The following is a 25,883-nucleotide window of genomic DNA, read 5'->3' as shown; positions in this document are numbered from 1 at the left end:
TGCCCTATGCTCTTCCTCAATTCACTCTACCCCTTCCCCCATGAAAATGTATCTGCCCTGGACCAGCTAGGACAGAGTGATGGAGTCAGGAAGACCTGTGTTCAAATCTGGCCTTAGACACTTACTAGTTGTGTGACCCTGGGTAGGTCACTTAACCACCGTCTGCCTCAGTTTCCTCAACTATAAAATGGGGATAATAATAACATCTACTTCCCAAGGTTGTTGCTGAGGATCAAATGACATAATCTTTGTAAAGTACTTATCGAAGTGCCTTGCACATAGTAGGTACTTATTAAATGCTTCTTTCTCATTTTCTCTAGATTGCTGTCTTAGGAGATGAAAGGTAGAGCTAATGTGATCTTAGTACTAATGACTAGGGAAATAACATTCAAGTTTCACTAAGATTTCCTGAATATATATTACCTCACCCCCCAAAAGCAATTTAAAATGTTGGCAAACACTGCAGTACAATCAGGAAGAGCAGGGGAGATATTTGGGGGTGTTGGGTGTTTACCCTTCAAATCACATCATAGCATAACAGAAGGAGCACTCAATTGGGAGTTGGTTCACAAAGGTTCTAATCTTGGCTCTGTCACTAACTAGCCTTTGAGATCTTGGCCAAGTAATCCAATTAGCCTTTCTATAGAGAGGGTGACCAGTGGAACAGATTAGGTACACGAAGTACAGAAGCAAAAGAACATAGTAGTCTAATATTTGATAAACTCAAATTCCTCTTCTACTCTTGGAAAAGAACTCTATTTGACAAAAAAAACTACTGGGAAAACTGGAAAGCAGTCTGTTAGCAACTAATTATAAACCAACATCTTCCACTATATATCAAAATAAGCTTCTAATGAATAACAGCACTTAGATATAAAGAATGAAATCATAAATAGATTAAAGGAACAAAGAAGCCATTACCTTTCTGATCTATGGTAGGGGTAGCATTCATAATCAAATAAGGGGTAGAGAGGACCACAAAAGATAAAATAGACAACATGCATTACGTAAAAGTTTTGCACAAACAAAACCAATGAAGCTAAAATTAGAAGGGAAGGAAGTAAACAGGGAAAAAATTTTTGAAAGTAAATGTCTCTGATAAAGGTCTTATTTTCAAGATATTTAAAAACTGATTCAAATTAACAATTTGTATTTTATAATTTGTAATAATAGCCTTTTTCCAATTGATAAATGATCAAAGGAAACGAATAGTCAGTTTTCAACAGAAGAAACTAAGCTATAATAGCCATATGAAAACATGTTCCAAATCATCAATTACTAGAGAAATACAAATTAAATGAACTCTGAGGTTTCCTCTCACACTCATCAAATTGGCAAAGTTGACAAAAATGGAAAATGTCAAATGTTGGATGGGCTGTGGAAAAATGATGCTGCTGCTACTCCATTGAAACTTGGAGGCTACAGTGTTATATAAATAGCAATCTTTGTTGATCTAATTACCACGTACCTTTCATACCCATTTATTATTTTACCTATGTGGAGCATAATTATAATAAGTTCTATCTGCTTACTCAAAACAGATCTAAAAATCTCTAATTTTGCCTATTCATCAGTTAGCCACATAGGGTTAGTAATTATGCTACTCTCATACAATCTGCCTGAAGTTTTGTAGCAGCAACTACCTTAATAATTGCCCATAGCCTAATTAACATTAATGTGTCATTAGTGGAGCTGTGAATTGGTCCAGACATTTAGGAAAGCAATTTGTTACTGTAACCAAAAAGTTATTAAACTGTGTACATCTTTTGACCCAGCAATACCGCTGTTAGGACTACAGATCAAAGAAAGAAAAGGATCCAAACGTATAAAGCCACTCATACTAGTTCTTTTTATATTAGTAAAGAACTGGAAACTAAAGGAAATGCTCATCAATTAGGAAATAATTGGACAAATTGTGGTATTTGAACATAATGGAATACTATTATGCCATGAGTCAGTCAATGAACATTTATGAAGCACCTACTATGTAGCAGGCACTGTGCTAAGAAACAAAAAAATGAAGAAAGTTTCAGAGAAAGCTGGGAAGATTTAGATGAACTGATGTAGAGCAAAAGGAGCAGAACCAGAACAATTTGGGCACTAAATGAACCACTCTGAAAGATTTAAGAACTCTGATCAACTCAATGACCAACCTCGAGTCCAGAGGACCAAAGATAAAGCATGTTTATCTGCCTCCTGACAGCGAGGTGATAGACTTAGGGTGTAGAATGAGACATTTTAAAAAAAAAATTGTTTTGAAAATTTGTTTTGCTTGAACTTGCATATTTGTTACAAGGCTTTTCTTTTTCTTTTCCAAAGAAAGAGGGAATGAGGGAAGATTAGAAAATAGATTTTTGTTCATTGAAAAATATATAAATTATAATATAAGTATTTTTATACAATTATTTATATATAAAATATATAAATTATAATATACAAATAGTTATATTGTTTATTATACATAATATTTATATAATATATTAAATGTAAATTTATATAAATATATAAATTTTAAAAAAATTATCCTTTTTTTGTTCTTAATTTAACTGTAAACAATTAAAATTAAATAGTGAGGGAAATGGCATATTCTAGATAATCTCTAATATTTTGTAAGGCCTCCCTAAGCTCTAAAAGTCTATTATTATTTTACCCACATGACAGAGGTAGTTTCCTGTTCTGCCTACACAGGTACAGCCTTCCAGGACAGATGTTCTTTATTACTTTATTATTTATTAAGACTAAAAGCAAGGAAACTAGGATTTATGAGAAACAAACTTATTTGGGAACAGAACACATCAAAACAGTTTTTGTCCTCAGAGAGTGGAATCTGTGTGATTGCATCTTGAGTTAGTAACATCTGGATTTCCCAACAAAAGGGCCAGACTAAGTAAGACTACCCCAGAACATGATGAGTATTGTAACTGTTCTCTAAACTGTGTTAACACGATAGCTAATGTTTTCCTCATGTTGGACCCAAATCCTAACAAAATGTTCTTCCAGATGAGTATGAAGAAAGGCAGGTGTTTTCCCAATATGCTACGGTGACGTCAATACTTCCAGTGTTTTCATTGCTAAATTGTAAATAGAAATTGTGGCAACCAATACAGCGCTCATTCAGTAGGAAAACAATACCAGAACTTATTTTTGCAGTGTCTTTTCCATGGTGTATTACTTTGAACAAATTTTTCAATTCCAAATGTGGTCCCAGACCATTCCTCTGGCTGTTCTCAGCTGAAAATTCCTGACCTAGTATGGAATCTCAGTCATTCTTTAGTGTGAGAATTCTAAGTCGTCTGTAAAGTACATCCCAATAGAGGCGGGGAAAGAGGCCAGGGTATAGTGGAAAGAACATAGGATTTGGTCTCAGAAGACTTGGGTTTGAATCCCAGTTCTGGCATTTGCTTCCCTATATGACCTCAGGAAAGTCCCTTCATACCTGTGGGACTCAGTTTCCTCTTCAGTAAAATTAGTGGGATGTGCTAAAAACCTCTGAGATCCCTTCCTGCTCTAAATCATTTTATCATTACTTAACCTCTCTGAGACTCACTGCCCTTATATATCAATACTCCATTGGGAATCTGTGATCTCATTGATGTGACCATGTAACTCACTTTCATTCATTTCCTCTTTTGTTTGGACTGCACAAGGAGTCCATCAAACGTGCTAGGGCCTTCCCCTGTCCTTTTGATATTTTGGATATATTTAGGGGATGCAAGGGCTGTCCACTGGTCATCCCTTGATCTCACTACAACACTGGGCCACATTCTTTTCCAGTTAGGGATTTTTCTAAAAACATCCTTTCCACCACATCATCTGCCTTAATCTTTTGTAATAGGTTGTTACCTCTCCACTGCCCTCAGCTTCTGAGAGGGGAAAGGGGGAAAAAGCCAAATGTTTGTACTAATGTTTGGTAATCTTGTAAAACCTCTCTTTGCTCTGTTTTATCCTCATGACAGAAATAGCTGCCTGCTGTTATCCAGATGGAGTCTACCAATACAGATGACCTTGATATTTCTGAACCCCAAACCAAATCCACAAGGTCACATACACAGCAGGATATACAGTTTGCATATATTTATGGGTGTATACACACACACAAACACATATATACAGATGTATATACATAAATACTCATAATATGTATATGTATATACAAATATATACAATGTATATACATATACTCTACCGTATGCATATACATATATACACAGGTATGTATATATACACACACACACCTTTATATACATGTGCATATACACATGCATATACATACATGCCTTTATATACTTTTATATACATTGACTATGTATTTACACATACCTGTGTGTATATACACATATGCTTGTATACATGTATATATATACCCACTCATACTATGTGTGTATGTCTATATCATCATATATCTATGTACATATACACATATACCCCCATATGTGTATATGTATATACCCAAGCTCATAATGCATTCATACAACACACGTAACAACATATGTACAGATATCCACGTTGACGTGCATATACACGTCTATATTGTTCTTGTTCGGTCGCTCTTCTGTGACCCCTTTTTGGGTCATTCATTAAGGGTCTGGCCTCAGTTTGATGAATAGATTATGGATCCCTGTTGTCTCTCCCCTCCCTACAATTTAAGCTCTTTGAGGACGACAGCTGTTTGTTTTATTTTTGTCCTTGTCCCCAGGCCTACCAGACACTTCACAAATGCTTGATTTAGTACAATTTTCTATCCTTTCCTTCTTGTCATTTGTAAGTATCTGTAGAAAATGAGTGTTCTGCTTAAATGTGCCCAAAATGAGATGAAATGGATGGAGGCCACACTCTTAGGACTTGCCCCGTGTGCGTTTGTGTTGTACTGCTTGGGTGTGCCTATGGCGGCATCAGGTCCTGGCGGGTGTATATAAATTTTCATTTATTCAATGCGACACCTCCCACTCAGTCAAAAAAAGGAAACAGCGTCGCTGAGGCCTCCTCCAAGATGACGTCACCACTTTCAGGGGCCGCTCCGGAGACTTGGCGGAGGAGCGCGGATTGTGCATGCGCACCGGGTGTCGGGAAGGGGGGGAAGGGAGGGAACCTCGAGTCCACGTGGCTGCCCCCCCCCCCCGCCGGACCCTCCCCATCCTGCCGCGCGCCGCCGCTGCCGCTCGTTGCGGCGCCCGGGAGCGTGCCCATTGGCCAGCTCTCCTCTGGGCGGGAAAAGTGGCTAACGGCTCTCCCTCGAGGCCAGGCTGGGGACGAGATGGCGTCGGGACCCGACAATACCGATACGGGGGACTGCGCTGTGGTGATCAGCCCCGGGAGGCGCGGGGAGAAGGCCGCTTTCTCGGGCCTCGAAGAAGTGGCCGCCAAAAGCAGTGCGTCCCCGGTGCGGTCGGCAGTGGCCTCAACGAGGCCCGCGAAGGGCAAAGCGGGTCGGGAGGCGGCCAGGCGGCGGCAGCAGCTCCTGCCCATTCCCCAGGCCGAGGGCCCCGGCGGAGAGGGCGAGGAAGAGGAGGAGGAGGAGGAGGAGGAGGAGGAGGAGGAAGAGGAGGAGGAGGAGGAGGAGGAGGGCCTGTTGTCGGTGCACGAGGAAGACGAGGAGGAGGCGCAGCCGCTGCCGCCCGTCTGCGCGTCCCCCATGAGGGCCATGTGGCGCGACGAGAAGGTGGCGCTCTATTGCGACCAGGTGTTGCAGGGCTGCAAGGTGAGGCCGGGGCCTGGGCCCAGCCGTGGCCTGGGGGGAGAGGCGGGCGTGGCTGGCGTGGCTCGGGCAACGGTGCGTGGCCCGCATCCGGCTAAGTGCTTACCGGGATTACCTTATCTGAGCCTCTCTACAGCCCTCCTGGAGGGGCCCCCCATTTTACATTTGAGGGAAACTGAGGCAAACAGGTTTAAGTGACACCTGCCTAGGGTCGCCCTGATAGTAAGTGTTGGAGGCAGCATTTGAACCCTGGTCTCCCTGACTCCCAGGCGTCACCAGCTGCCTTCTCTTCATGCCTTTTCTTGCTGGAGATGGCCAAGTGTGCCAGGGGAATGATACAGCCTCTGGCAGGACCCACCCAAGCTGAATTCAAATGGACCAGCCCAGGACCACCCCCTCCCCCACCCAAGGTCACCCAACTGAATTCTGAGGGGCCCATGGTGTTATACTAAGGCACAGAGATTTTGTGACCCAGTGGGTGGATGGAAACAATCATATGTAATACCTAATATTTATAGACTACATCAAAATTTACAAACGGCTTTACAAATATCTCATTTGATCCAACAAGTTACTGCTATTATCTTCATTTTACTGATGAGGAAGATGAGGCAGACAGGTTAAGTGACTTGCTCAAGTGTGTGCCTTGGGCTGGATTTAAACTTCAAGGCTGATTCTCCCTCCACAGTGGATAAAAAACTGGATCTGGAGTCAGTCAACTAGGATTTTATTAAGTCTTTACTCTCTGCCCAGGAGCTCACTGTGTTAAGCCTTGGGGATATAAAGGAAGGCACAAAGCAGCCCCTGTTCTCAAGGAACTCACAGTTTAGTGAAGAAGGCATCATGCAAACAACTATATACAAACAAGGTATAGGTAGGATAAACTGGAGATCATCAAGAAGGACGGTCTAGAATTAAGGGGCATTGGGAAAGACTTCCTATACAATGTGGGACTTTAACTGAGACTTGAAGGTGATTTGCCTAAAGCACAAGTCCTACCATATCATCTCACCCCAACCCCTACTCAGTATACTCTGGTGGCTCTCAATCACCTCCAGGATCAAAAACAAAATGTTCTGTTTGGCTTTCAAAGTCCTTCATAATATGGTCCCCTCCCCCACCTTTCCAGTCTTCTTATACCTTACTCTTCACCATGTGCTTTTTGATCCAGTGACACTGGCCTCCTGGCTATCTTGTATTAGACACTCCATCTCTTGGTTCTGAGCATTTTCTGTGGCTGTTCCCCATGCCTGGAATGATATCTCTCCTCATCTCTCCCTCCTAGCTTCCTTCAAGTCCAGCTGAAAACCCATCTTCCACAAAAAGCATTTCCCCAACCCCTCTTAATTCTAATGCCTTGTCTCTCAATTATTTCCTATTTTTCCTTTATATAGCTTGTTTGTATGTAATTGTTTGCTTGTCTCCCTCATTAGATTGAGGGCAAGGACTGGCTTTTGCCTCTTTTTGTATCCCCAGAGTTTAGCACAGTGCCCCTGGCCAGTTATAAGTTTTGTAAGCCTGGGCAAGTCACTTAACCTTGGTCTGCCTTAGTTTCCTCATTAGTAAAATGAGGGTAATAATAGTACCTCAATCCCAGGATTTCTATAAGGATAAAACAAGATATATGTAAAGCCCTTAAGGACTAGCATTTATTATTGTTTTTTGTTTTTAAAAATTAAAGGGGTAGCTAGGTGGCGCAGTGGATAGAGCACCAACCCTGGAGTCAGGAGGACATGAGTTCAAATGTGGCTTCAGACACATAACACTTACTAGCTGTGTGACTCTGGGCAAGTCACTTAACCCCAATTGCCTCACCAAAAAATAATAATAAAATAAAAATTTTTTTGGTTACATTCTAAATTCAGAATTGTTATGTGTGTCCCCCCCCCCAACTCTCCCACCCCGGATCTAAAGAAGGCCACCATTTCTCACAATAAACACATATACCCATATATTTTACTTCAGTTTATCAATTCTTTCTCTGGAGGTAGATAGCATCTTCCTTCATAGGTTCTTTGTAGTTAATTTGAGTATTTATAATACTTAGAATAACTTAGTGGTTCATCAAATAATATTACAGTTACTGTATAATTATCTTGGTTCTGCTCTTTTGAGTGTTATTGTGCTGTAGGAAATGATGAATTTTGCTATTATTATTGCAGTATAAAAAAATGTCTGTTACATTATTTTTCCACAGGCGTGGAAATTTACTTGGACAAGTAAAGAGCTGCCTAGCTAAGAGTTTTCCTAATTGGTGGTCCTGAAAAGTTGAAGGCATGTGTTCCTGCCATTGTTGATTTGCTGCATCTAGGGTTACTGTTAGAATTTTTATTTCTTCTTTTTAGATCGGAATATTTAGAGGTTGGGCCTTTGTTTATTTGAGTGAGGGAATTGGGGTTAAGTGACTTGTCTAGGGTCACACAGCTACTAAGTGTTAAGTGTCAGAGCCTGGATTTGAACTCAGATTCTCCTGTCTCTAGGGCAGATGCTCTATCCACTGTGCCACTTAGCTGCCCTGGTTGGACCTTTATTGACATAAGTTCAGTTTTGATTTGTGTGCAACAGGGCCAAAATTCTTGTTTTAGGAATAGTTAGTTTTTAGATGGTAAATATTTGTAGTGTATATTTCTAAAAAATTAGATTTTTTCCTGTTCTCATAGATGTTATATGGTGATCCTGGGTGGGAGTGAATACTGGACAACATTTCAATAAAAACTTTGAAGTTAAGATACTCTTTTTTAATGAACCACATGCATTTGATACTGAGGTAAATCTAAAAAAGAATACTAAAACAATATTTAAAGTAATTGATAAAATATCAGTATGTAAGTTATTGTGTCATTTGTAAAGCAACATGTTTTCAAGTTAAAAAAAATTATTTAACTTAAGTCATTTGTCATCCTTGAATTGAAATTTAAACCTGTGGTGCTCCCATCAAAGCAAGACAATTTGGCTGTTGCTGATGTTTGTGTTTATAAAATGAAAGGACGCTTTAGATTTTCATATACTAAAAAGTTTTTGGAAAGTTCTCTCAATATTAAATAGCCCTTTGCAAAAGTTAGTTTGAGGCAAAGGATTGTTTGTTTTGTTTTTATATGGTCATTCTACTTAGAGAGTTAGAATTACATTATTTTGCTTCTGGATAAATGTACTATATTCCAGTTTTTAGTGAAAGGCACATCTACAAAGTACTGTAGTATGCTTATAGATCTCTTTCCAGTTTGTTTTAATTCTAAAGAAAATTTCTGTTTCTACAAATTTCCTTTTTCTTTAAAAAGAATGTTCCTTTCCACCTTCATTAATTTATATTTAAATGGAAATCAGCAATAAAATTTAGTCATAAATACAATGTTACTAATATCTTCCATTATGCTTGTGCTAGGCAGAAGATGCTGTTGAAGCAATGAGCAAATACCTATCAGAAAAATTAAAGATGAAAGACAAATGGCTTGGTATCTGGAAGACAAATCCAGAGTTGTTCTTCATCAAATATGAAGAAGCCTCCATACCTTTTGTTGGAGTCCTTGTTGAGGTAAATTATTCTTAATTTATTCTTTTTTGAGTAAATATATTAGGCCCTTTTAATACTCTTAAATAAAACCCAACTGATTTGGAATTACCATTTTGGGGTTTCTGGTAGCCCATGAAAAATGTAGAGAACCTAAAACAGGTTTGTACAACGTAGTGCCCACGGGCTGTGTTGGTGGGCTGGTGGGCCACAAGTGGGCCATATGTTGTGCAGGCCAGATTTAGATAGGGCATGGATGATGTCTTAACGTAAGCTCTAAGCCCTAAACTAATGTTAATGAATACTTACTTTGTGAGTGGTGTTTTCTTTTTGTTTTTTTTGTTTTTTGGTAGAGGCAGGCAGGGTTAAGTAACAAACCCAGGGTCACACAACTAGTAAGTGTCAAGTATCTGAGATTGGATTTGAACTCAGGTCCTCCTGATTCCAGGACTGGTGCTCTATGCACTGTACTAGTTGCCCTGTGAATACTTACTTTGGAAAATAGATTTTTAGTGTGTCTCTAAAGCATTATTCCACATCCAAATAAAATTGCAATTTAAAAACTTCTGTTGGTTGAAACATATAATGTAGGGAAGGTCTATCAGACTAAACTTCTGTTTTTGTAGTTTGAATTACTGTATGTAGTTAGATTTAGGTTGGAATAGAAAGCAAGGGACCAAAGCACTCTTAGTAAAATTCTTATCTTCTAGCATTTTTATGGGGGCAGGCTTCTACTTCGGAGTGCTTATCTTCATCAGATATGATTTGGGCCTGTTAGAGCAGTTGGTTAGAATAAGCTACTTCAAAGGCCAAGGTTATGGGTTTGATTCCCCTAAGGGTCAGTTAGCTTTGTATGGAAAGAATCTCTGTTCCACAAACCACTTCTTTCTCCCCACCCCCAAAGGCACTCCCAGCCATGTATCTATTCATCCTGAAAATCTATACTTTTAAAGGCACACAGGTTTGAAGAATATGGACAATTCATTGTAATTCAATATTATTACTACAAAACTCAAAACTTACCAAAAAGTGGGTCAGTAGCATCATCTTCATATAAAAGATTTTTAATCATACAGGATCTCTGAACCTACAGATTATTAAGAGAGAATGAAAGGTTTATGATTTTGGTTAACTTGCTTATAATTTTCCTTTTTTTTTCTTTTTCCTTTCTCCTGGACCAGCCATTTCACTAGTATAGGGAAGTCCAAGGAGAGGAAATGCCCTCTACCAGTGCGGGTCCATAGCTTCTTTGCTAATTCTAGTCTTAGTTGCTTGGAGCACTCAGACTTTAAATGACTTGCTTTGGGTCACACAGACAATGTAACAGAGGCCATTTTTGTTGTTGTTGAGTCTTTTCAGTTGTGACCAAATCTCATGACCTGATTTGGGGTTTTCTTGGCAAAGATACTGGAATGGTTTGCCATTTCCTTTTCCAGCTCATTTTATAGATGAAGAACTGAGGCAAACAGGGTTGAGTCACTTTACCTAGGATCACACATCTAGTAAGTATCTGAGGCCAGATTTGAATTCACAAAGATAAGTTTTCCTGATTCTAAGCCCAGTGCTCTGTCCACTGTACCACCTAGCTGCCCTGTCAGAGGGAGGACTTGAATCCATGTCTTCCTGATTCCTTTTGAGTATTTTCTGGAAGTTTGTCAGTCTTAAAACAATAAGTAGCATTTACTTAAGGTAAATGCTACTCCTTAGAACTTGTCTTTGCTCTCACCCACTCTCTCTTCCCTCTGGTCACAGAAGACTTCTCACTCAGTAAGGCTAACTACCCTCTGTGTCCTTTACCCCAATACTTCTTACCTCCTAAAGAACCCTCCTTTAGTAGCTTTCTATCTCTTTCCCCAGAAGCATTTTCAGCTTCTCTTTCCCCACTTACTGCTTGCTATCTGTCTGTAAATATGGTCAGGTCTTCTCAGTTCTGTTGACTCCTATATTATATATGGATACTCTAATCTATATCCTTCCATTCCTTACTAAACATATTGCTAAAGTTTTCTACACTCAATTCTTCAGTTTCTTTACTACTCTCATCTCAACTTCTTGCAATTTAGGTTTCCCAAAGCTACTCTACTGATTCTTAGATTTCAAACAGCCATACAGTGAGGCATAATGGAAAGGTAACCTTTCCTTCTCCTTTTAATGTGGTGATCCTCAAGGGTCTGACTTTGTCCTGTTGCACTGTCTTCCTCAGCTATATCAGAATTGGTGGAGAATTCAGTGGACATCTAGCCTTTGCTTAAAAACTTCCAATGAGAGGTGAAGCCAAGATGGTGGAGCAGAGGCAGGAATTCACCTGAACTCTCTCACATTCCCCTACAGTCAACTTTAAAATAATGCTTCAAATTGAATTCTGGAGTGGTGGAGCCAACAAGGTGAAACACTTTTCCAGCCTGAGACAACTTAGGAGATTGGCAGGAAAGGTCTGTCTCATCAGAGTGGTAGTTGGGCTACTGTAATGCCAGCAGCAGGCCTTGGAGGGGGCTGTACAGTGGTGGCAGCAGCAGCTTTGGGACCTCTTAGGCCACAGATAGTAAGGGGAAGGGAGGACAACTGAACAGAAAGAAAATACTGGGAACCCTTTACTGGCACTACCAGCAAAGTTCAGAATCCTGTTGCATTGCCTAGACACAGTTCTGGGGTGATGTTCAAGGGCAGAGAGGAGGAGAGCACTGGGGAGCAGGCACTGGTCAAAATTTGAGGGCAGAGAAGAGTGCTTGTGGTCACTTACAAGGGAGTAGGGGCCCTGATCACTTGCCAGTTCTAAGGCAGAAAGGAGCACTACCACTTGCAGATTCAGGAGAGCAGGGGACCTGGTCACAGTTCCAGGGCCAAGAGGAGCACGTTAGTGGCAAACAATAAAAAAAGTACCTGACTATAAAAAAATATGATGACAGGGAATATCAAGACACAAACTCAGAAGATAGTGATGTCAAAACACCTACCTATAAGTAAAACTCAAAGAAAAAAAATGTGAATTGGACACAAGCCCAACAAGAATTCCTAGAAGAGCTCAAAAAGGATTTTCAAAATCAAATAAGAGAGGTAGAGGAAAGATTGGTAAAAGAAATGAGAGTAATGTAAAAAAATTATAAAAAGAGAGTCAACAGCTTGATAAAAAAGGCACAAAAATACTGAACAAAAGAACTTCTTTAAAAGCAGAATTGGCCACATGGAAAAAGAGGTATAAAAGCTCATTGAAGAAAATAATTCTTTCAAAATTAGAATTGGGCAAGTGGAAGCTAAAGACTCTATGAGAAATCAAGAAACTATTTTTTATAAAAAGTAGAAAGAATGAAAAAAAATAGAAGAAAATGTGAAATATCTCATTAGAAAAGTAACTGACCTGGAAAATAGATTGAAGCAAGGCAGTTTAAGAATTATTAGACTACCTGAAAGCCATGAGAAAACAAAAGCCTAGCCATGATATTTCAAGAAATTATCAAGGAAAACTACCCTGATATCTTAGATCCAGTGGGTAAAATAGGAATGGAAAGAATCCACCACTGATCACCTCTTGAAAGAGATACCAAAATGAAAAATACTAGGAATATTATAGCAAAATTCCCAGGCTCCCAGGTCAAGGAGAAAAATATTGCAACCAAAAAAAAAGAAAAAGAAAATATTGCAACCAACCAGAAAGAAACAATTCAGATGCTGGGGAGCTACAGTCAGGATCACACAAGATTTATCAGCTTCCACATTAAAGGATTGGAGGATTTAGAATATTAGATATTCCAAAAGATAAAGAAGGTAGGACCTAGCAAAACTGAGTATAATCCTTCAAGGGAAAAAAATGAATATTTAATGAAATATAGGACTTTTTAAGCATTTCTGATGAAAAGACCAGAGCTGAATAGAAAATTTGGCTTTCAAAGAAAAGACTCAAGGGGAGGATAAAAAAGGTAAACATGGAAGAGAAATAATAAGGGATTCAATAAATTTAAACTATTTATATTCCTACATGGGAAGATACTTCTAACAACTCCTAACAACTTTATCATTATTAGGGCAGTTAGAAGGAGTATACATAGAGGGCACAAATGTGGGTTGACTATGATGGGACAAAATGAAATTAAGGGGTAAGAAGAGGGATATATTGGGAGAAGGAGGAAGAATAGCGAGAGCTATCTTACATGAAAGAGGCACAAAAAGAAGAGCTTTTACAGTGGGAGGGAAAATGGGGGAGGTGTGGTGGGCAGTGCTTGAACCTTACATTGGAATTGGTTTAAAGAGGGAATAAAATATATACTCATTTGGATATAGAAATCTGTCTTACCCCATAGGGAAGTAGGAGGGGAAGGGGATGGGGGCAGGGCATTAAAAGAAGGGAGAATAGATGAAGGGAAATAGTGGTGAGAAGCAAAACAGACTTTTGAGGAGGGGAAGGACAAGGTAAAAAGAGAGAAAGATGAAAGGGGAAAAACAGGATGGAGGAAAATACACAGTAATCATAATTGTGAATGTGGATTTGATGAACTCACCCATAAAACAGGAGCAGCAGAAGGGATTAAAAAACAATTCAACAATACGTTGTTTACAAGAAATACACTTGAAACAGAGAGATACACATAGAGTAAAAATAAGGGACTGTAGCAAAATCTATTATGCTTCAGCTGAGGTAAAAACAAACAAACAAACCAACCAACCAGGGGTAGCAATCATGATCTCAGACAAAGTGAAAGCAAAAATAGACCTAATTAAAAGAGAAAATCAGGCAAACAACATTTTGCTAAAAGGTGTCATAGACAATGAAGTAATATCAATACTAAACATGTATGCACCAAATAGCATATAGCTATGGCACATAGCATTCAAATTCTTAGAGGAAAAGTTAAATGAATTACAGGAGGAAATAGACAGTAAAACTATACCTAGTGGGGAGTCTCAACTTCCCCTTCTCAAAACTAAATCTAACCATAAAATAAACAAGAAACAAGTTAAGGAGATGAATAGAATTTTAGAAAAGTTAGATATGATAGATTTCTGGAGAAAATTGAATGGCAATAGAGTATACTTTTTTCTCACCGGTGAGTGGCACCTTCACAAAAATTGATAGTGTAAGAGGGAATATAAACCTCACAACCAAATGCATAAAAGCAGAAATGTTAAATTCATCCTTTCCTGACCATAATGCAGTAAAAATTATATTCAATAAAAGTCCATGGAAACATAGATTAAAAATTAATTGGAAACTAATCTAATCCTAAAGAATGAGTGGATCAAGGAACAAATCATAGAAACAATCAATAATTTTGTTAAAGAGAATGACGAGGCAACGTACCAAAATTTATGGGGTGTGGCCAAAGCAGTACTTACAGGAAAATTTATATCTCTATAAATGCTTACATCAATAAAATAAAGAATAGATCAATGAATTGGCCATTCAATTTAAAAAAAAACTAGAAAAAGAATAAATTAAAAAACCCCCAATTAAATACCAAATTGAAAATCCTGAAAATCAAAGAGGAGATAATAAAATTGAAAGTAAGAAAATCATTGAATTAATAAAATTAGGAGCTGATTTTATGGAAAAAAACAGTAAATGATAAACCGTTGGTTAATTTGATTTTGAAAAAGGAAAGAAAACCAAGTAACCAGTATCAAAAATGAATAGTGAATACACCACCAATGAAGATGAAATTAAAACAATTATTAGGAGCTATTTTGTCCAGTTACATATAAGTATACCTGATAATAAAAGAGAAATGGATGAATATTTACAAAAATATAAATTGTTTAGATTAACGGAAGAGGAAATTAGAATACTTAACCCTGTCTTAGAGAAAGAAATTCAGCAAACCATTAATGAGCTCCCCAAGAAAAAAATCCCCAGGACCAGATGGATTTACAAGTCAATCCTACCAAACATTTAAAAAACAATTAATTCCAATATTATATAAACTATTTATCAAAATAGGCAAAGAAGGAGTCATACCAAATTCCTTTCATGACACAAATATAGTGCCGATACCTAAATCAAGAATAGCAAAAGCAGAGAAAAGAAAACTAGAGACCAATTTCCCAATTGATGCAAAAATTTTAAATAAACTAGCAAGGAGATTATAGCAATATGTTACAAAGATCATACACTATGATCAGGTAGGATTTATATCAGGAGTACAGGGCTGGCTCAATGTTAGGAAAACTATTAGCATAATTGACCATATTAATGACAGAAACAACCAACACCATATGATTATGTTAATGGATGCAGAAAAACTTCTGACAAAATCCAGCACTCTAAGCATAGGAATAAATGGAGCTTTTGTTAAAATGGTAAGTAGCATCTGTTTAAAACCGTCAGCAGGCATAAGCTGTATTGGGGATAAGCTAGAAGCCTTCCCAGTAAGATTGGGAGTGAAGCAGGAATGTTCATTATCACCACTATTATTCAAAAATTGTACTAGAAATGCTAGCTATAGCAATAAGACAAGAAAAAAAAATTGAAGTAATAAAAATAGGCAGTGAGGAAACAAAACTATCACTCTTTGCAGATGACATGATAGTATACTTAGAGCACCCTAGAGAATCAACTAAAAAACCAGTTGAAACAATTTCAGCAAAGTTGCAGGATATAAAATAAACCCACATAAATCATCAGCATTTTTGTATACTACCAATAAAACTCAACAGGAAGAGATAAAAAGAGAAATTCCATTTAAAATTACTGTAGACTACATAAAATACTTGGGAGTCTACCTACCAAGGCAAACCTAGGAACTATATGAACATAATTACAAAACAGTTGTCACACCAAGTCAGATCTAAACAATTAAAGAAGTGTTAATTGCTCATGGTTAGGCTGAGCCAATATAATAAAAATTACAGTTCTACCTAAATTTACTTGTTCGGGGCCATACCAGTTAAACTACCAAAACATTATAGAGCTAAAAAAGATTTATAAAATTCATCTGGAAGGACAAAAGTTCAAGAATATCAAGGAAATCAGTGAAAAAATGTGAAGGAAGGTAGCCTAGCAGTACCAGATCTTAAAATGTATTTCAAATACATTATCAAAACAATGTGGTACTGGCTAAGAAATAGAGTGGTGGATCAGTGGGATAGATTAGGTACACAATACATAGTAGTAAATGGCTATAGTAATCTTGTGTTTGATAAACCCAAAAATCCAGGTTTTTGGGACAAGAACTCACTATTTGATAAAAATTGCTGGGAAAAGGGACAGCTAAGTGGTGCAGTGGATAGAACTCCAGCTTTGGAGTCAGGGGGACCTGAGTTCAAATCCGGCCTCACAACACTTACTAAATGTGTGACCCTGGGCAAGTCACTTAACCCCATTGCCTAACCTCCCCCCCAAAAAAAATTGCTGGGAAAATTGAAAAGCAGTTTGGCAAAAACTGGGTATAAACTAACATCTTATACTTTTTACCAAGATAAGGTCAGAATGGATACATGATTTAGACATAAAGGGTGATGCCAGAAGCAAATTAGGGGAGTATGGAATAGTTTACCTGTCAGATTTATGGATAAGGAAAGAATTTATGACCAAATGAGACCAAATGAGCGTTATGGGATGTAAAATGAATAGTTTTAGTTACATTAAATTAAAAAGGTTTTGCACAAACAAAACCAATGCAGTTAAGATTTCCTTTCAAATGAAAAATGTTCTAAATCACTATTGATTAGAGAATTGCAAATCAAAATGACTCATCATACCTATTAGATTGAGTAACATGACAAAACAGGAAAATAATAAATGTTGAAGAGGATGTGGGAAAATTGGAACACTAATGCGTTGTTGGTGGAGTTGTGAACTGATTCTAGAGAGCAATTTGGAACTATGCCCAAAGGGTTATAACATTGTGTATACCCTTTGATCCAGTAATACCACTTATAGACCTGTATCCCAAATAGATCACTAAAACGGGAAAAGGATCCACATGTACAAAAATATTTATAGTGGCTCTTTGTGTGGTGGCAAAGAATTGGAAATTGAGGGTATGCCCATCAATTGGGGAATGGCTGAACAGGTTGTGGTATATGAATGTAATGGAATACTTTTGTGTTATAAGAAATGATAAGTAAAAGAATATGGCAGAAACTAGGCATAGATCAAAATCTCACACCATATACCAAAATAAAGTCAAAATGGGTTCATGATTTAGATATAAAGGCTGATACTGTAAGCAGACTGGGAGAGCAAGGAACAGTTTATCTGTCAGATTTATGGAGAACGGAAGAATTCATGACCAAACAGGAGATAGAGGACATTATGAAAAGCCAAATGGATAACTTTGACTACATTAAATTGAAAAGTTTTTGCACAAACAAAGCCAATGCAACCAAAATTAGAAGGAAGGTAGAAAATATGGAAAGAATTTTTACAACCAGTCTCTCTGATAAGGGCTTCATTTCTAGAATATATAGAGAATTAAGTCAAATTTATAAGAATACAAGTCATTCCCCAATTGATAAATGGCCAAAGGATATGAACAGGTAGTTCTCAGATGAAGAAATTAAAGCTATCTACAGTAATATGAAAAAATGCTTTGAATCACTATTGATTAGAGAAAAGCAAAACAACTCTGAGGTACCACATCATACCTATCACATTGACCAACATGACAAAACAGGAAAATGATAAATGTTGGAGAAGATGTGGGAAAATTGGAACACTAATACATTGTTGGTGGAGTTGTGAAATGATCCAACCATTTTGGAGAGCAATTTGGAACTATGCCCAAAGGGCTATAAAAATGTGCATACCCTTTGACCCAGTAATAGCACTTCTAGGGCTATATCCCAGAGACATCATACAGATGGGAAAAGGACCTACATGTACAAAAATATTTATAGCAGCTCTTTTTGTGGTGGCAAAGAATTGGAAATTGAGAGGACGCCCATCAATTGGGGAATGGCTGAACAAGTTGTGGTATATGAATGTGATGGAATACTATTGTGCTATAAGAAATGATGAACAGGCTGACTTCAGAAAAACCTGGAAGGACTTGTATGGTCTGATGATGAGTGAAGTGAGCAGAACCAAGAGAACGTTGTACACAGTAACCGCCACGTTGTGCGATGACAAATATTGATAGACTTAACCCTTCTCAGCAATATAAGGATCTAAGACATCTCCAGAGGCCTTGTGATGGAAAATGTCATCCACATCCAAAGAAAAAACTGTGGAGTTTGAATGCAGATTGAAGCATACTATTTGCTTTTTTTTTTTCCTTCTGTTGTGTTTTGTTTCCTCTTTCTGGTGGTTCCTCCTATTGGTTCTAATTCTTACTATAACATCACTGATGTGAAAATATGTTTAATAGGAGTATATTGGGGAGGGAGGGGGAGAAAAATTTAAAACTTAAAAGCTTATGGAAGTGATTGCTGATAATTCAAAATAAATTAATTAAAAATTAAAAAAAAAAGAAATGATGAGCTGGAGGACTTAAGAAAACCTTGGAAAGACTTATATGAACTGATACAGAATGAAATGAGCAGAACCAGGAGAACGTTGTATACAGTAACAGCCACATTGTGTGATGACTGACTTTGATAGACTTAGCTCTTCTCAGCAATGCAAGGATCTAAGACATCTCCAAAAGACTTATGATGGAAAATGCTATCCACATCCAGAAAAAGAACCATGGAGTCTGAATGCAGATGGAAACATACTATTTACTCTCTCTTTCTCTCTTATGTTGTTGTTGTTGTTATTTTGTTTCGTTTCTTCTTTCTTGTGATTCCTCCCATTAGTTCTAATTCTTCTATACATCATGACTAATGTGAAAATATTCTTAATATGAATGTATAAGTAGAGCCTATATCAGATTACACACTGTCTTAAAGAAGGGGGAGGGAAGAGAGAGGGACAAAATTTAAAACTCAAAGTCTTATGAAAGTGAATGTTGAAAACTAAAAATAAGTAAATTATTAAAAAATGAAAAAAAAAAGATTTCCTTTTAAGAAGGAAAGCCCCAAACTGGGAAAAAAAATTTTTACAGCAAGTTTTTCTGATAAAGGCCTTAATTCACAAACATAGAGAAGTGAGTCAAATTTATAAGAATGTGAGTCATTCGCCAATTGAGAAATAGTCAAAGGATATGAACAGAAAGATTTCAGAATAAGAAACTATAGCTGTCTACAGTAATATGAAAAAATGCTCTAAATCACTATTGATTAGAGAAATGCAAATTAAAGAAAGTCTGAGGTGCCACCTCACACCTGTCAGATTGACCGGTATGACAGAAAAGGAAAATGACAAAGTTGGAGGGGTTGTGGGAAAATAGAACACTAATGTACTGTTGGTGGAGATGTGAATTGATTCAGCCACTCTGGGGAGCAATTTGAAACTATGCCCAAAGGGCTATAAAACTGCCTGGTATGCATATAATATGCATACCACTACTAGATCTGTAACCCAAAGACATCAAAGAAAAAGGAAAAGGACTGGAATGTACAAAAAGACTCAAACAGCTCTTTTTGTGGCAACAAAGAATTGGAAATTGAGGGGATACCTTTTCCCAGTTTCACGTTAGAAACAATTTTTGACATTCATTTTTAAAAATTTTGAGTTCAAAATTATTTTTTTCCCTCCCTTCCCCCTTCCTGAGACAGCAAGCAATTTGATATGTTATACATGTGTAATCATGCAAAACATATTTCCATCTTAGTTGTATTGTGAAAGAAAACACAGACCAAAAAAAAAGTGAATAAAAGCATGCTTTGATCTGCATTCAGACACCATCAGTTCTTTCTCTGGAGGTAGATAGCATTTTTCATCATGAGTCCTTTGGAAACATGTTGGATCATTGTATTGTTGAGAATAGCTAAGTCATTCACAGTTGATCATTATACAGTATTGTTATTACTGTGTACAACTGTTTTCCTGGTTCTGCTCATTTCACTTTGCTTCAGTTCATGTAAGCAATTTTCTGTGATCTCTTACTAATAATGACTTTTCCATGTTTTTCAGCTTTCTAATGTAATCATCTGATATTACATATTATATTTATCCTTGTCTTACTCCATGATCTCTGTGACAGCAGGGATTATGTTTCATTTAATTTTTATTTCTCACTCAGAATCTGTATCCCATAAATGTGTAGTAAATGTATGTTGAATAAATGAGTAAATAAAAAGAATCTTAAACAGGTCATTTAACTTTTTTGAGCCTGAGGTGCCTCAACTGTACAATTAAGGGTTGTGAATTAGATGGCTACAATTTAGCTGACCAATTTTAAAAGGAAAGATAATGTAGCAATATATGAAACCCAAGTCTGTTTAGTGTCCTTTAAATTAAAAAAAAATTTTTTTTTTAAATTTTTAGGCAGTTGGGGCTAAGTGACTTGCCCAGGGTCACATAGCTAGTAAGTGTAAAGTATTTGGTCTGAGGTCACATTTGAACTCAGGTCCTCCTGACTTCAGGGCGGGTGCTCTATCCGCTTTGCCACATAGCTGCCCAAGAAATGTTAGTGTCCTTTAGAACTTTAGAATAGCAGAGGCAGAAAAGTAGCACGGTAAGATGGGGAATAATGAACAATGGCAAACTCAGCTTGAGTATGATTGGAGTTTATTGAGCATTTTTGTTTATCTTAAAATGAACAATTTACTTTTAAGTTCACCCTTTTAAAATGGTAGTTATATAAAGTGTGATTTTTGTTATAACTTATGACAAGAAATTTTTATTTTAAAGCATGTACTTATAGCTTTAAATTCAATAGGAAAAGAAGGTTCTATATACAAAATTTTTTGTCACGGCCAATTTTGGGGAAACATTTGTTTTTTGAATATAAACAGTAATTATTGGGTCCTATTATTTGGGGTTTGGTTAGCACTTTAGAGATCATTGGGTCCAACTTCCACATTTTGTAGACCAGCCAACTGAGCCCCAGAGTTGGTAAGTGTATTACACACCATGATGTGTGAATTTTTTCCCGGTAGTTTAATTTTTTTACCTGTTAAATAAATCTTCATTCCAGACAAGGAATTTTTTTCCTATTTAATGAATTGGCTTTTCCCATGGATTCGTATTATGAAGTAAATTTTTAGAAGTCTAAATCCAGAAAATAGAGATATAATCTGTAATTATAATAGCTAACGTTTATGTAGCAATTACTATATGCCAGACACTCTGTGCTAAGCTCTTTACAATTATTAACTCATTTGATCCTTACAATAGTCTTGTGAGGTAGATGCTATTATTATTCCCATTTTACAGATGGGAAAACTGAGGCAGACAGGTTAAGTGACACAACTAATAAGTGTTTGCGGTTAGACTTAATTTAAGCTCAGGGCCTCCAGACTGCAGACCCAGCTCTTTATCAACTGTACCCGCTAGCTGCTTAGGTCCTCCATCTAGTGCCTTTGTTTTTGTCAAAAGATATTAGGGATCCATTACAGGAATCAGTTAATTCTATAAAGTGTTAAAACTGGGAAGTTGGTCAAAAGATATTATACTTGAGTTTTGTGAATTTTATTGGAAAGGGGATTGTTAATGATGTGTTAACAGTTATTTGTGAACAACTTTGACAGGAAAAAGGCAGTGTGGTACTGTGGAATAAACATTAACTGTGGAGGCAGAGATCGTAAGTTTAAATCTTGCTCCCAACCATCGGATACATGTATGATGTGGCAAGTCATGTAGCCTCCTGCTCCTTAGATGATTTCTATGGGCCTTTTTAGATTAGATCTAAGAACTTATAATCTTGAGTACAGAATGGCTGTACACGGATATTTCCTGCTCACTGAAGTAGTTTTGCTGTATCTGAAGTTAGAGTTCTCTAGTTTGTTTAGATATATGTAGTACCTTAATAGTGCCGTATAGTTGCATGTGTTTACATTTAAAATATTTGGTAAATGACTAGTTCATACTTCCACAAAATTTCAGTGGAGTGAACTTTTATTAAATAAGAACATATTTGAAATAGTATTGACAATATGCAAACTATGCTGTCATGTACCTTTATGCTAATGTAAGTTCTAAAGTACAAGCTGTGAGCAAAAGGTTTTTGTTTTTTTTAAATGAAGCAATTTAGATAGGATCAGAATTAAATAACTATTACATGAATTTGTTAAGTCAGGAAACTTTAATTTTAAAAGCTACAAAATTGGGCCAAATAAAAAAAGAAATACATTAGAAAAGTAAACAAATATTTAATTATATATTTTCTAACATTTATTTTAGGTAACTTGTAAACCACGCCAAAGCTCATCATCTTGTTTCAAAGTTACTGTATCTGTTGCTGAGCCCTTTTCATCTAATATTGCAAATATTCCAAGGGATTTGATTGATGAAACATTAGAAGAACTAGAACACAGTGTACCTCTTTTGGAAGTTTATCCAGTTGAAGGGCAAGATGATGATATACATGATATTGCCCTGGCCTTGGAAGTTGTAAGGTATTAGTATTTTTCATTGGTTTTAAGTTAGTCATGTTTGTTATGCTGGTTTTACTTGATTTGTAGCCTTTTGTAGCCTTTGCACATGAAAGGCTCTCAATAAATATTTTTTGGTTTAGTTTTATTTTGTTTTCACTGTTTAGTATGAAGTTCAGTTCACCCAGTGCCTATCCTAACCTCTGCTATATTTGAAATTACCCTCTTATTATTGTTCTTTCTTGCAGGTATATATATATTGGGATAAGAGACTCTGCTGTGATTAGAACTTGATTTTTACTAAGAATTTGATTTTTGAAAGTCTAGGAAATAAGAAACAGAAATCCTGTCTACATTTAAACACATTAAAAAGATAGCAATATGTGATTAGCATCGATTGTTCCTGTTGCTAGTCATCTCTTTCCTGTTTCTCCAGCCTCATTTCCTCTTGGTGGAGCTCCTTGCTTCATGAGACACCTGTACTACTTTTCCCAAGACCTTGCTTATATGTTATCAAACTAATAGGCTTCAGCACGGTTAACATGTTTATTTCAACCACCTCACTATTCTATTACCTGTATCATTACATGACCAAGTCATCTGAGGTCTGTCAGAGTTACCAGTAGGGTATATGGATTAAATTTCTTTAATTGTTTTTCCCATTTCTTAATCTTTTCTTCTGGAAACAAAACTAAAACATTTTGTCAATTTTGAAGCTTTCTTTCAATAGCACTACTGTTATTTTTCCTATAGGAATCTTGATGTCATGATAGTCTAAGGTAAAACACCAGATTTCCCACTTTTAAGTCTCTGTCTCTATTAGTCCCTTTGAGAAATATTTCAGAACTTTAATTCTTGAGAAAAACTTCTAAAGTTTTGAATTTTACAACTTGTTGATTATTCTTAAGGTTATGGATATTAAAAAAAATAACAAAAGATGAATACAAAACCTCAATACAACCAACTAAATTTATTTAGTTTAATTTTAGTGTGAAAATTATCATAATTTTTTAGTTTAATCTTTCTTAGTCCTCCTCAGGAATACTTTGTCTGTTTATTTTCCTTCACTTTTCCTCTTTGATCTAATTAGTATGTCCCTCATTCTTCTAGTTCTACTTTTTTCACTTTGTATTATTTAAAATAAATCTTTCCAGATTTCTATATATACCTCATATCTGTCTATCTTAATTGCATTATAATATCTCACTAAGTTAATGTATCACAATTTATTTGATCGTTCCCCATATTTTTGGACAAATTTCTTTACTATCTTGAAGAAAATTTGGGTTTATCTTAGGTTTTTCTTTGATTTCCTTTGGAGAGACTGGGATGATGAAGAAAGTTGTGAGAACTATACAGCCCTAATTGAAGAAAGAATTAATCTGTAAGTATATTTTGACAAGTGATCTAGTGCAATAGTGTCAAACTCATAAATGGATCCCTATGGGCAGCACATTAAGGTAGAAAATCACAAATTAGCATTATTTATGTTTTTTTTAAAATTTTGTTAAACATTTCCCAATTACATTTTAATCTGGTGTAGCCCTATATTTGGGAATTTTGTGAGTTTGACACCTCTGATCTAATGAAAAGAGTATTGAATTTTTAGTCAAAAGACCTGGATTTGAATCCCTACTTTGTGACTTCATAAACAAGTCACTTTTACCAGTCTGGGCCTCAATTCATCATCTGTAAAATGAAGATTGGACTAGATTATTAGCATTAACTCCCTTGTAGCTCTAAATGTTTTGATCCAAATTATATTTCAGAGGATAAAAGTTCTATTATATTTATATATCTTAGGTGGTGTGATATACAGGATGGTACAATTCCTGGTCCTATTGCACAGCGTTTTAAAAAAACTTTGGAGAAGTACAAAAACAAGCGTGTGGAACTAATTGAATACCAAAGCAATATTAAAGAAGATCCATCTGCAGCAGAAGCTGTTGAGTGTTGGAAAAAATACTATGAGATTGTAATGCTATGTGGGTTGTTGAAGATGTGGGAAGATTTGCGCCTCAGGTAACTGTCTACTTCATCTCAAACAACAATAAAATATGGAGTGATTCTTTTATATTTTTAAATATTTATTTAATTTTTATTTAATTTTTTTTGTTTTGTTTTGGGTTGAGCAATGGGGGTTAAGTGACTTGCCCAGGGTCACACGACTAGTGTTATGTGTCTGAGGCTGGATTTGAACTCAGGTCCTCCTGAATCCAGGGCCAGTGCTCTATCTGCTATGCCACCTAGCTGCCCCCTGAGTGATTCTTTTTTAAAAATAAGTTATTTATTATGAACCTTAATGCTAAAATCAAGTAGACTTGTTATATTTACAACTACTTAACTTTTTTAAAATTACCTTCAACATACTCATAACTTATCAGTTATTTCCTCTATGTCCCCATCTCTATTTTTGCCCATTCATTTACTTCTTATTTGTCCACATATTTTCCTTTTATGTAGTTGCAATCAATATGTCTACTGATTTTCTGGTTCACATTATTTTATGTCTTTCCACATTTCTTTGTATTCCACATTTAATGCAATTAAGAATGACAGGTAATCTCAAATTACATTGATATGCTACCAGTTTTTTCAGCCATTCTCAAGTCAACAAGCATTTATTGTTTATTGTGCTTTAGGCGATGGGAACAGGAAATTATAATCTTTTGAGGGAAACAACCTGTACATAGATAAGTAAATATAAAGTAACATATTAAAGTAATTTTAATAGGGGAATGAAGCACTAACAACTCGGGAAATCAGGACAGGTCTCTTGATGTCATAGTTGAACTGAGTTTTGAAGGGGCTATGGCTTCCAAGAGGCAGGATTGAGAAGGAGGAGAATTCTGGGCATGGGAGACAGCGTACACAAAGGCAGCAGTGACAGATGTTTTAAATTGTTTTTGGTTTTTTACAATTACATATTCTAGATATGTAATCTATATACAGCTAGAGGGCTGACTTTGTAGCCAGAAGACCTTGGTTCAATTCCTCCCTTGACACATATTGGATGTTAGAACCTGGGTGAGTCCCTCAACCTCTTCATGCTCTATGCAATTCTCTTAAGACTGTAAGTTTCAGAGAAAATACCAACCTGCTTTGGAAGGAGTTTCCTTTTCTGGTAGTTCCCTGTATCAGTGATTTCACAGGTCTAGTCTCTGTTCTAACCTTTGAACAGATATATAGCTTTGAAAAAATGATGCTTTAACTTGACACTTACCAGCTGTGCAACCCTGGGCAGCCAGTCCCTGATTGCCTCACCAAAAAAGCAAAAAAAAAAAAAAAAAAAAAAGAACCTTTAATCAGCATGTAAATGAAAATTTTAAT

The 25,883-nt window shown here is 36.6% G+C and overlaps 1 protein-coding gene across 1 annotated transcript in view; it reads left to right on the top strand.

Moving 5' to 3' along the window:
• Positions 1-5,254: 5,254 nt before the first annotated feature.
• SHCBP1L (SHC binding and spindle associated 1 like) overlaps positions 5,255-25,883 on the top strand; it is a 49,899-nt gene continuing 29,270 nt past the window's right edge. Inside the window, exons 1-5 of the mRNA XM_027868656.1 lie at positions 5,255-5,698; positions 9,078-9,227; positions 22,363-22,577; positions 23,851-23,937; positions 24,357-24,575. Coding sequence (XP_027724457.1) covers positions 5,255-5,698; positions 9,078-9,227; positions 22,363-22,577; positions 23,851-23,937; positions 24,357-24,575 — 1,115 coding nt within the window. The remainder of the gene's footprint in view (positions 5,699-9,077; positions 9,228-22,362; positions 22,578-23,850; positions 23,938-24,356; positions 24,576-25,883) is intronic.

The sequence above is a fragment of the Vombatus ursinus genome, unplaced genomic scaffold (assembly GCF_900497805.2).
Source record: "Vombatus ursinus unplaced genomic scaffold, bare-nosed wombat genome assembly UNPS02014789.1, whole genome shotgun sequence".
NCBI lineage: Eukaryota > Metazoa > Chordata > Mammalia > Diprotodontia > Vombatidae > Vombatus > Vombatus ursinus.
The sequence above is the reverse complement of the archived record's forward strand: the minus strand, read 5'-3'. Positions and strand labels throughout refer to the sequence as shown.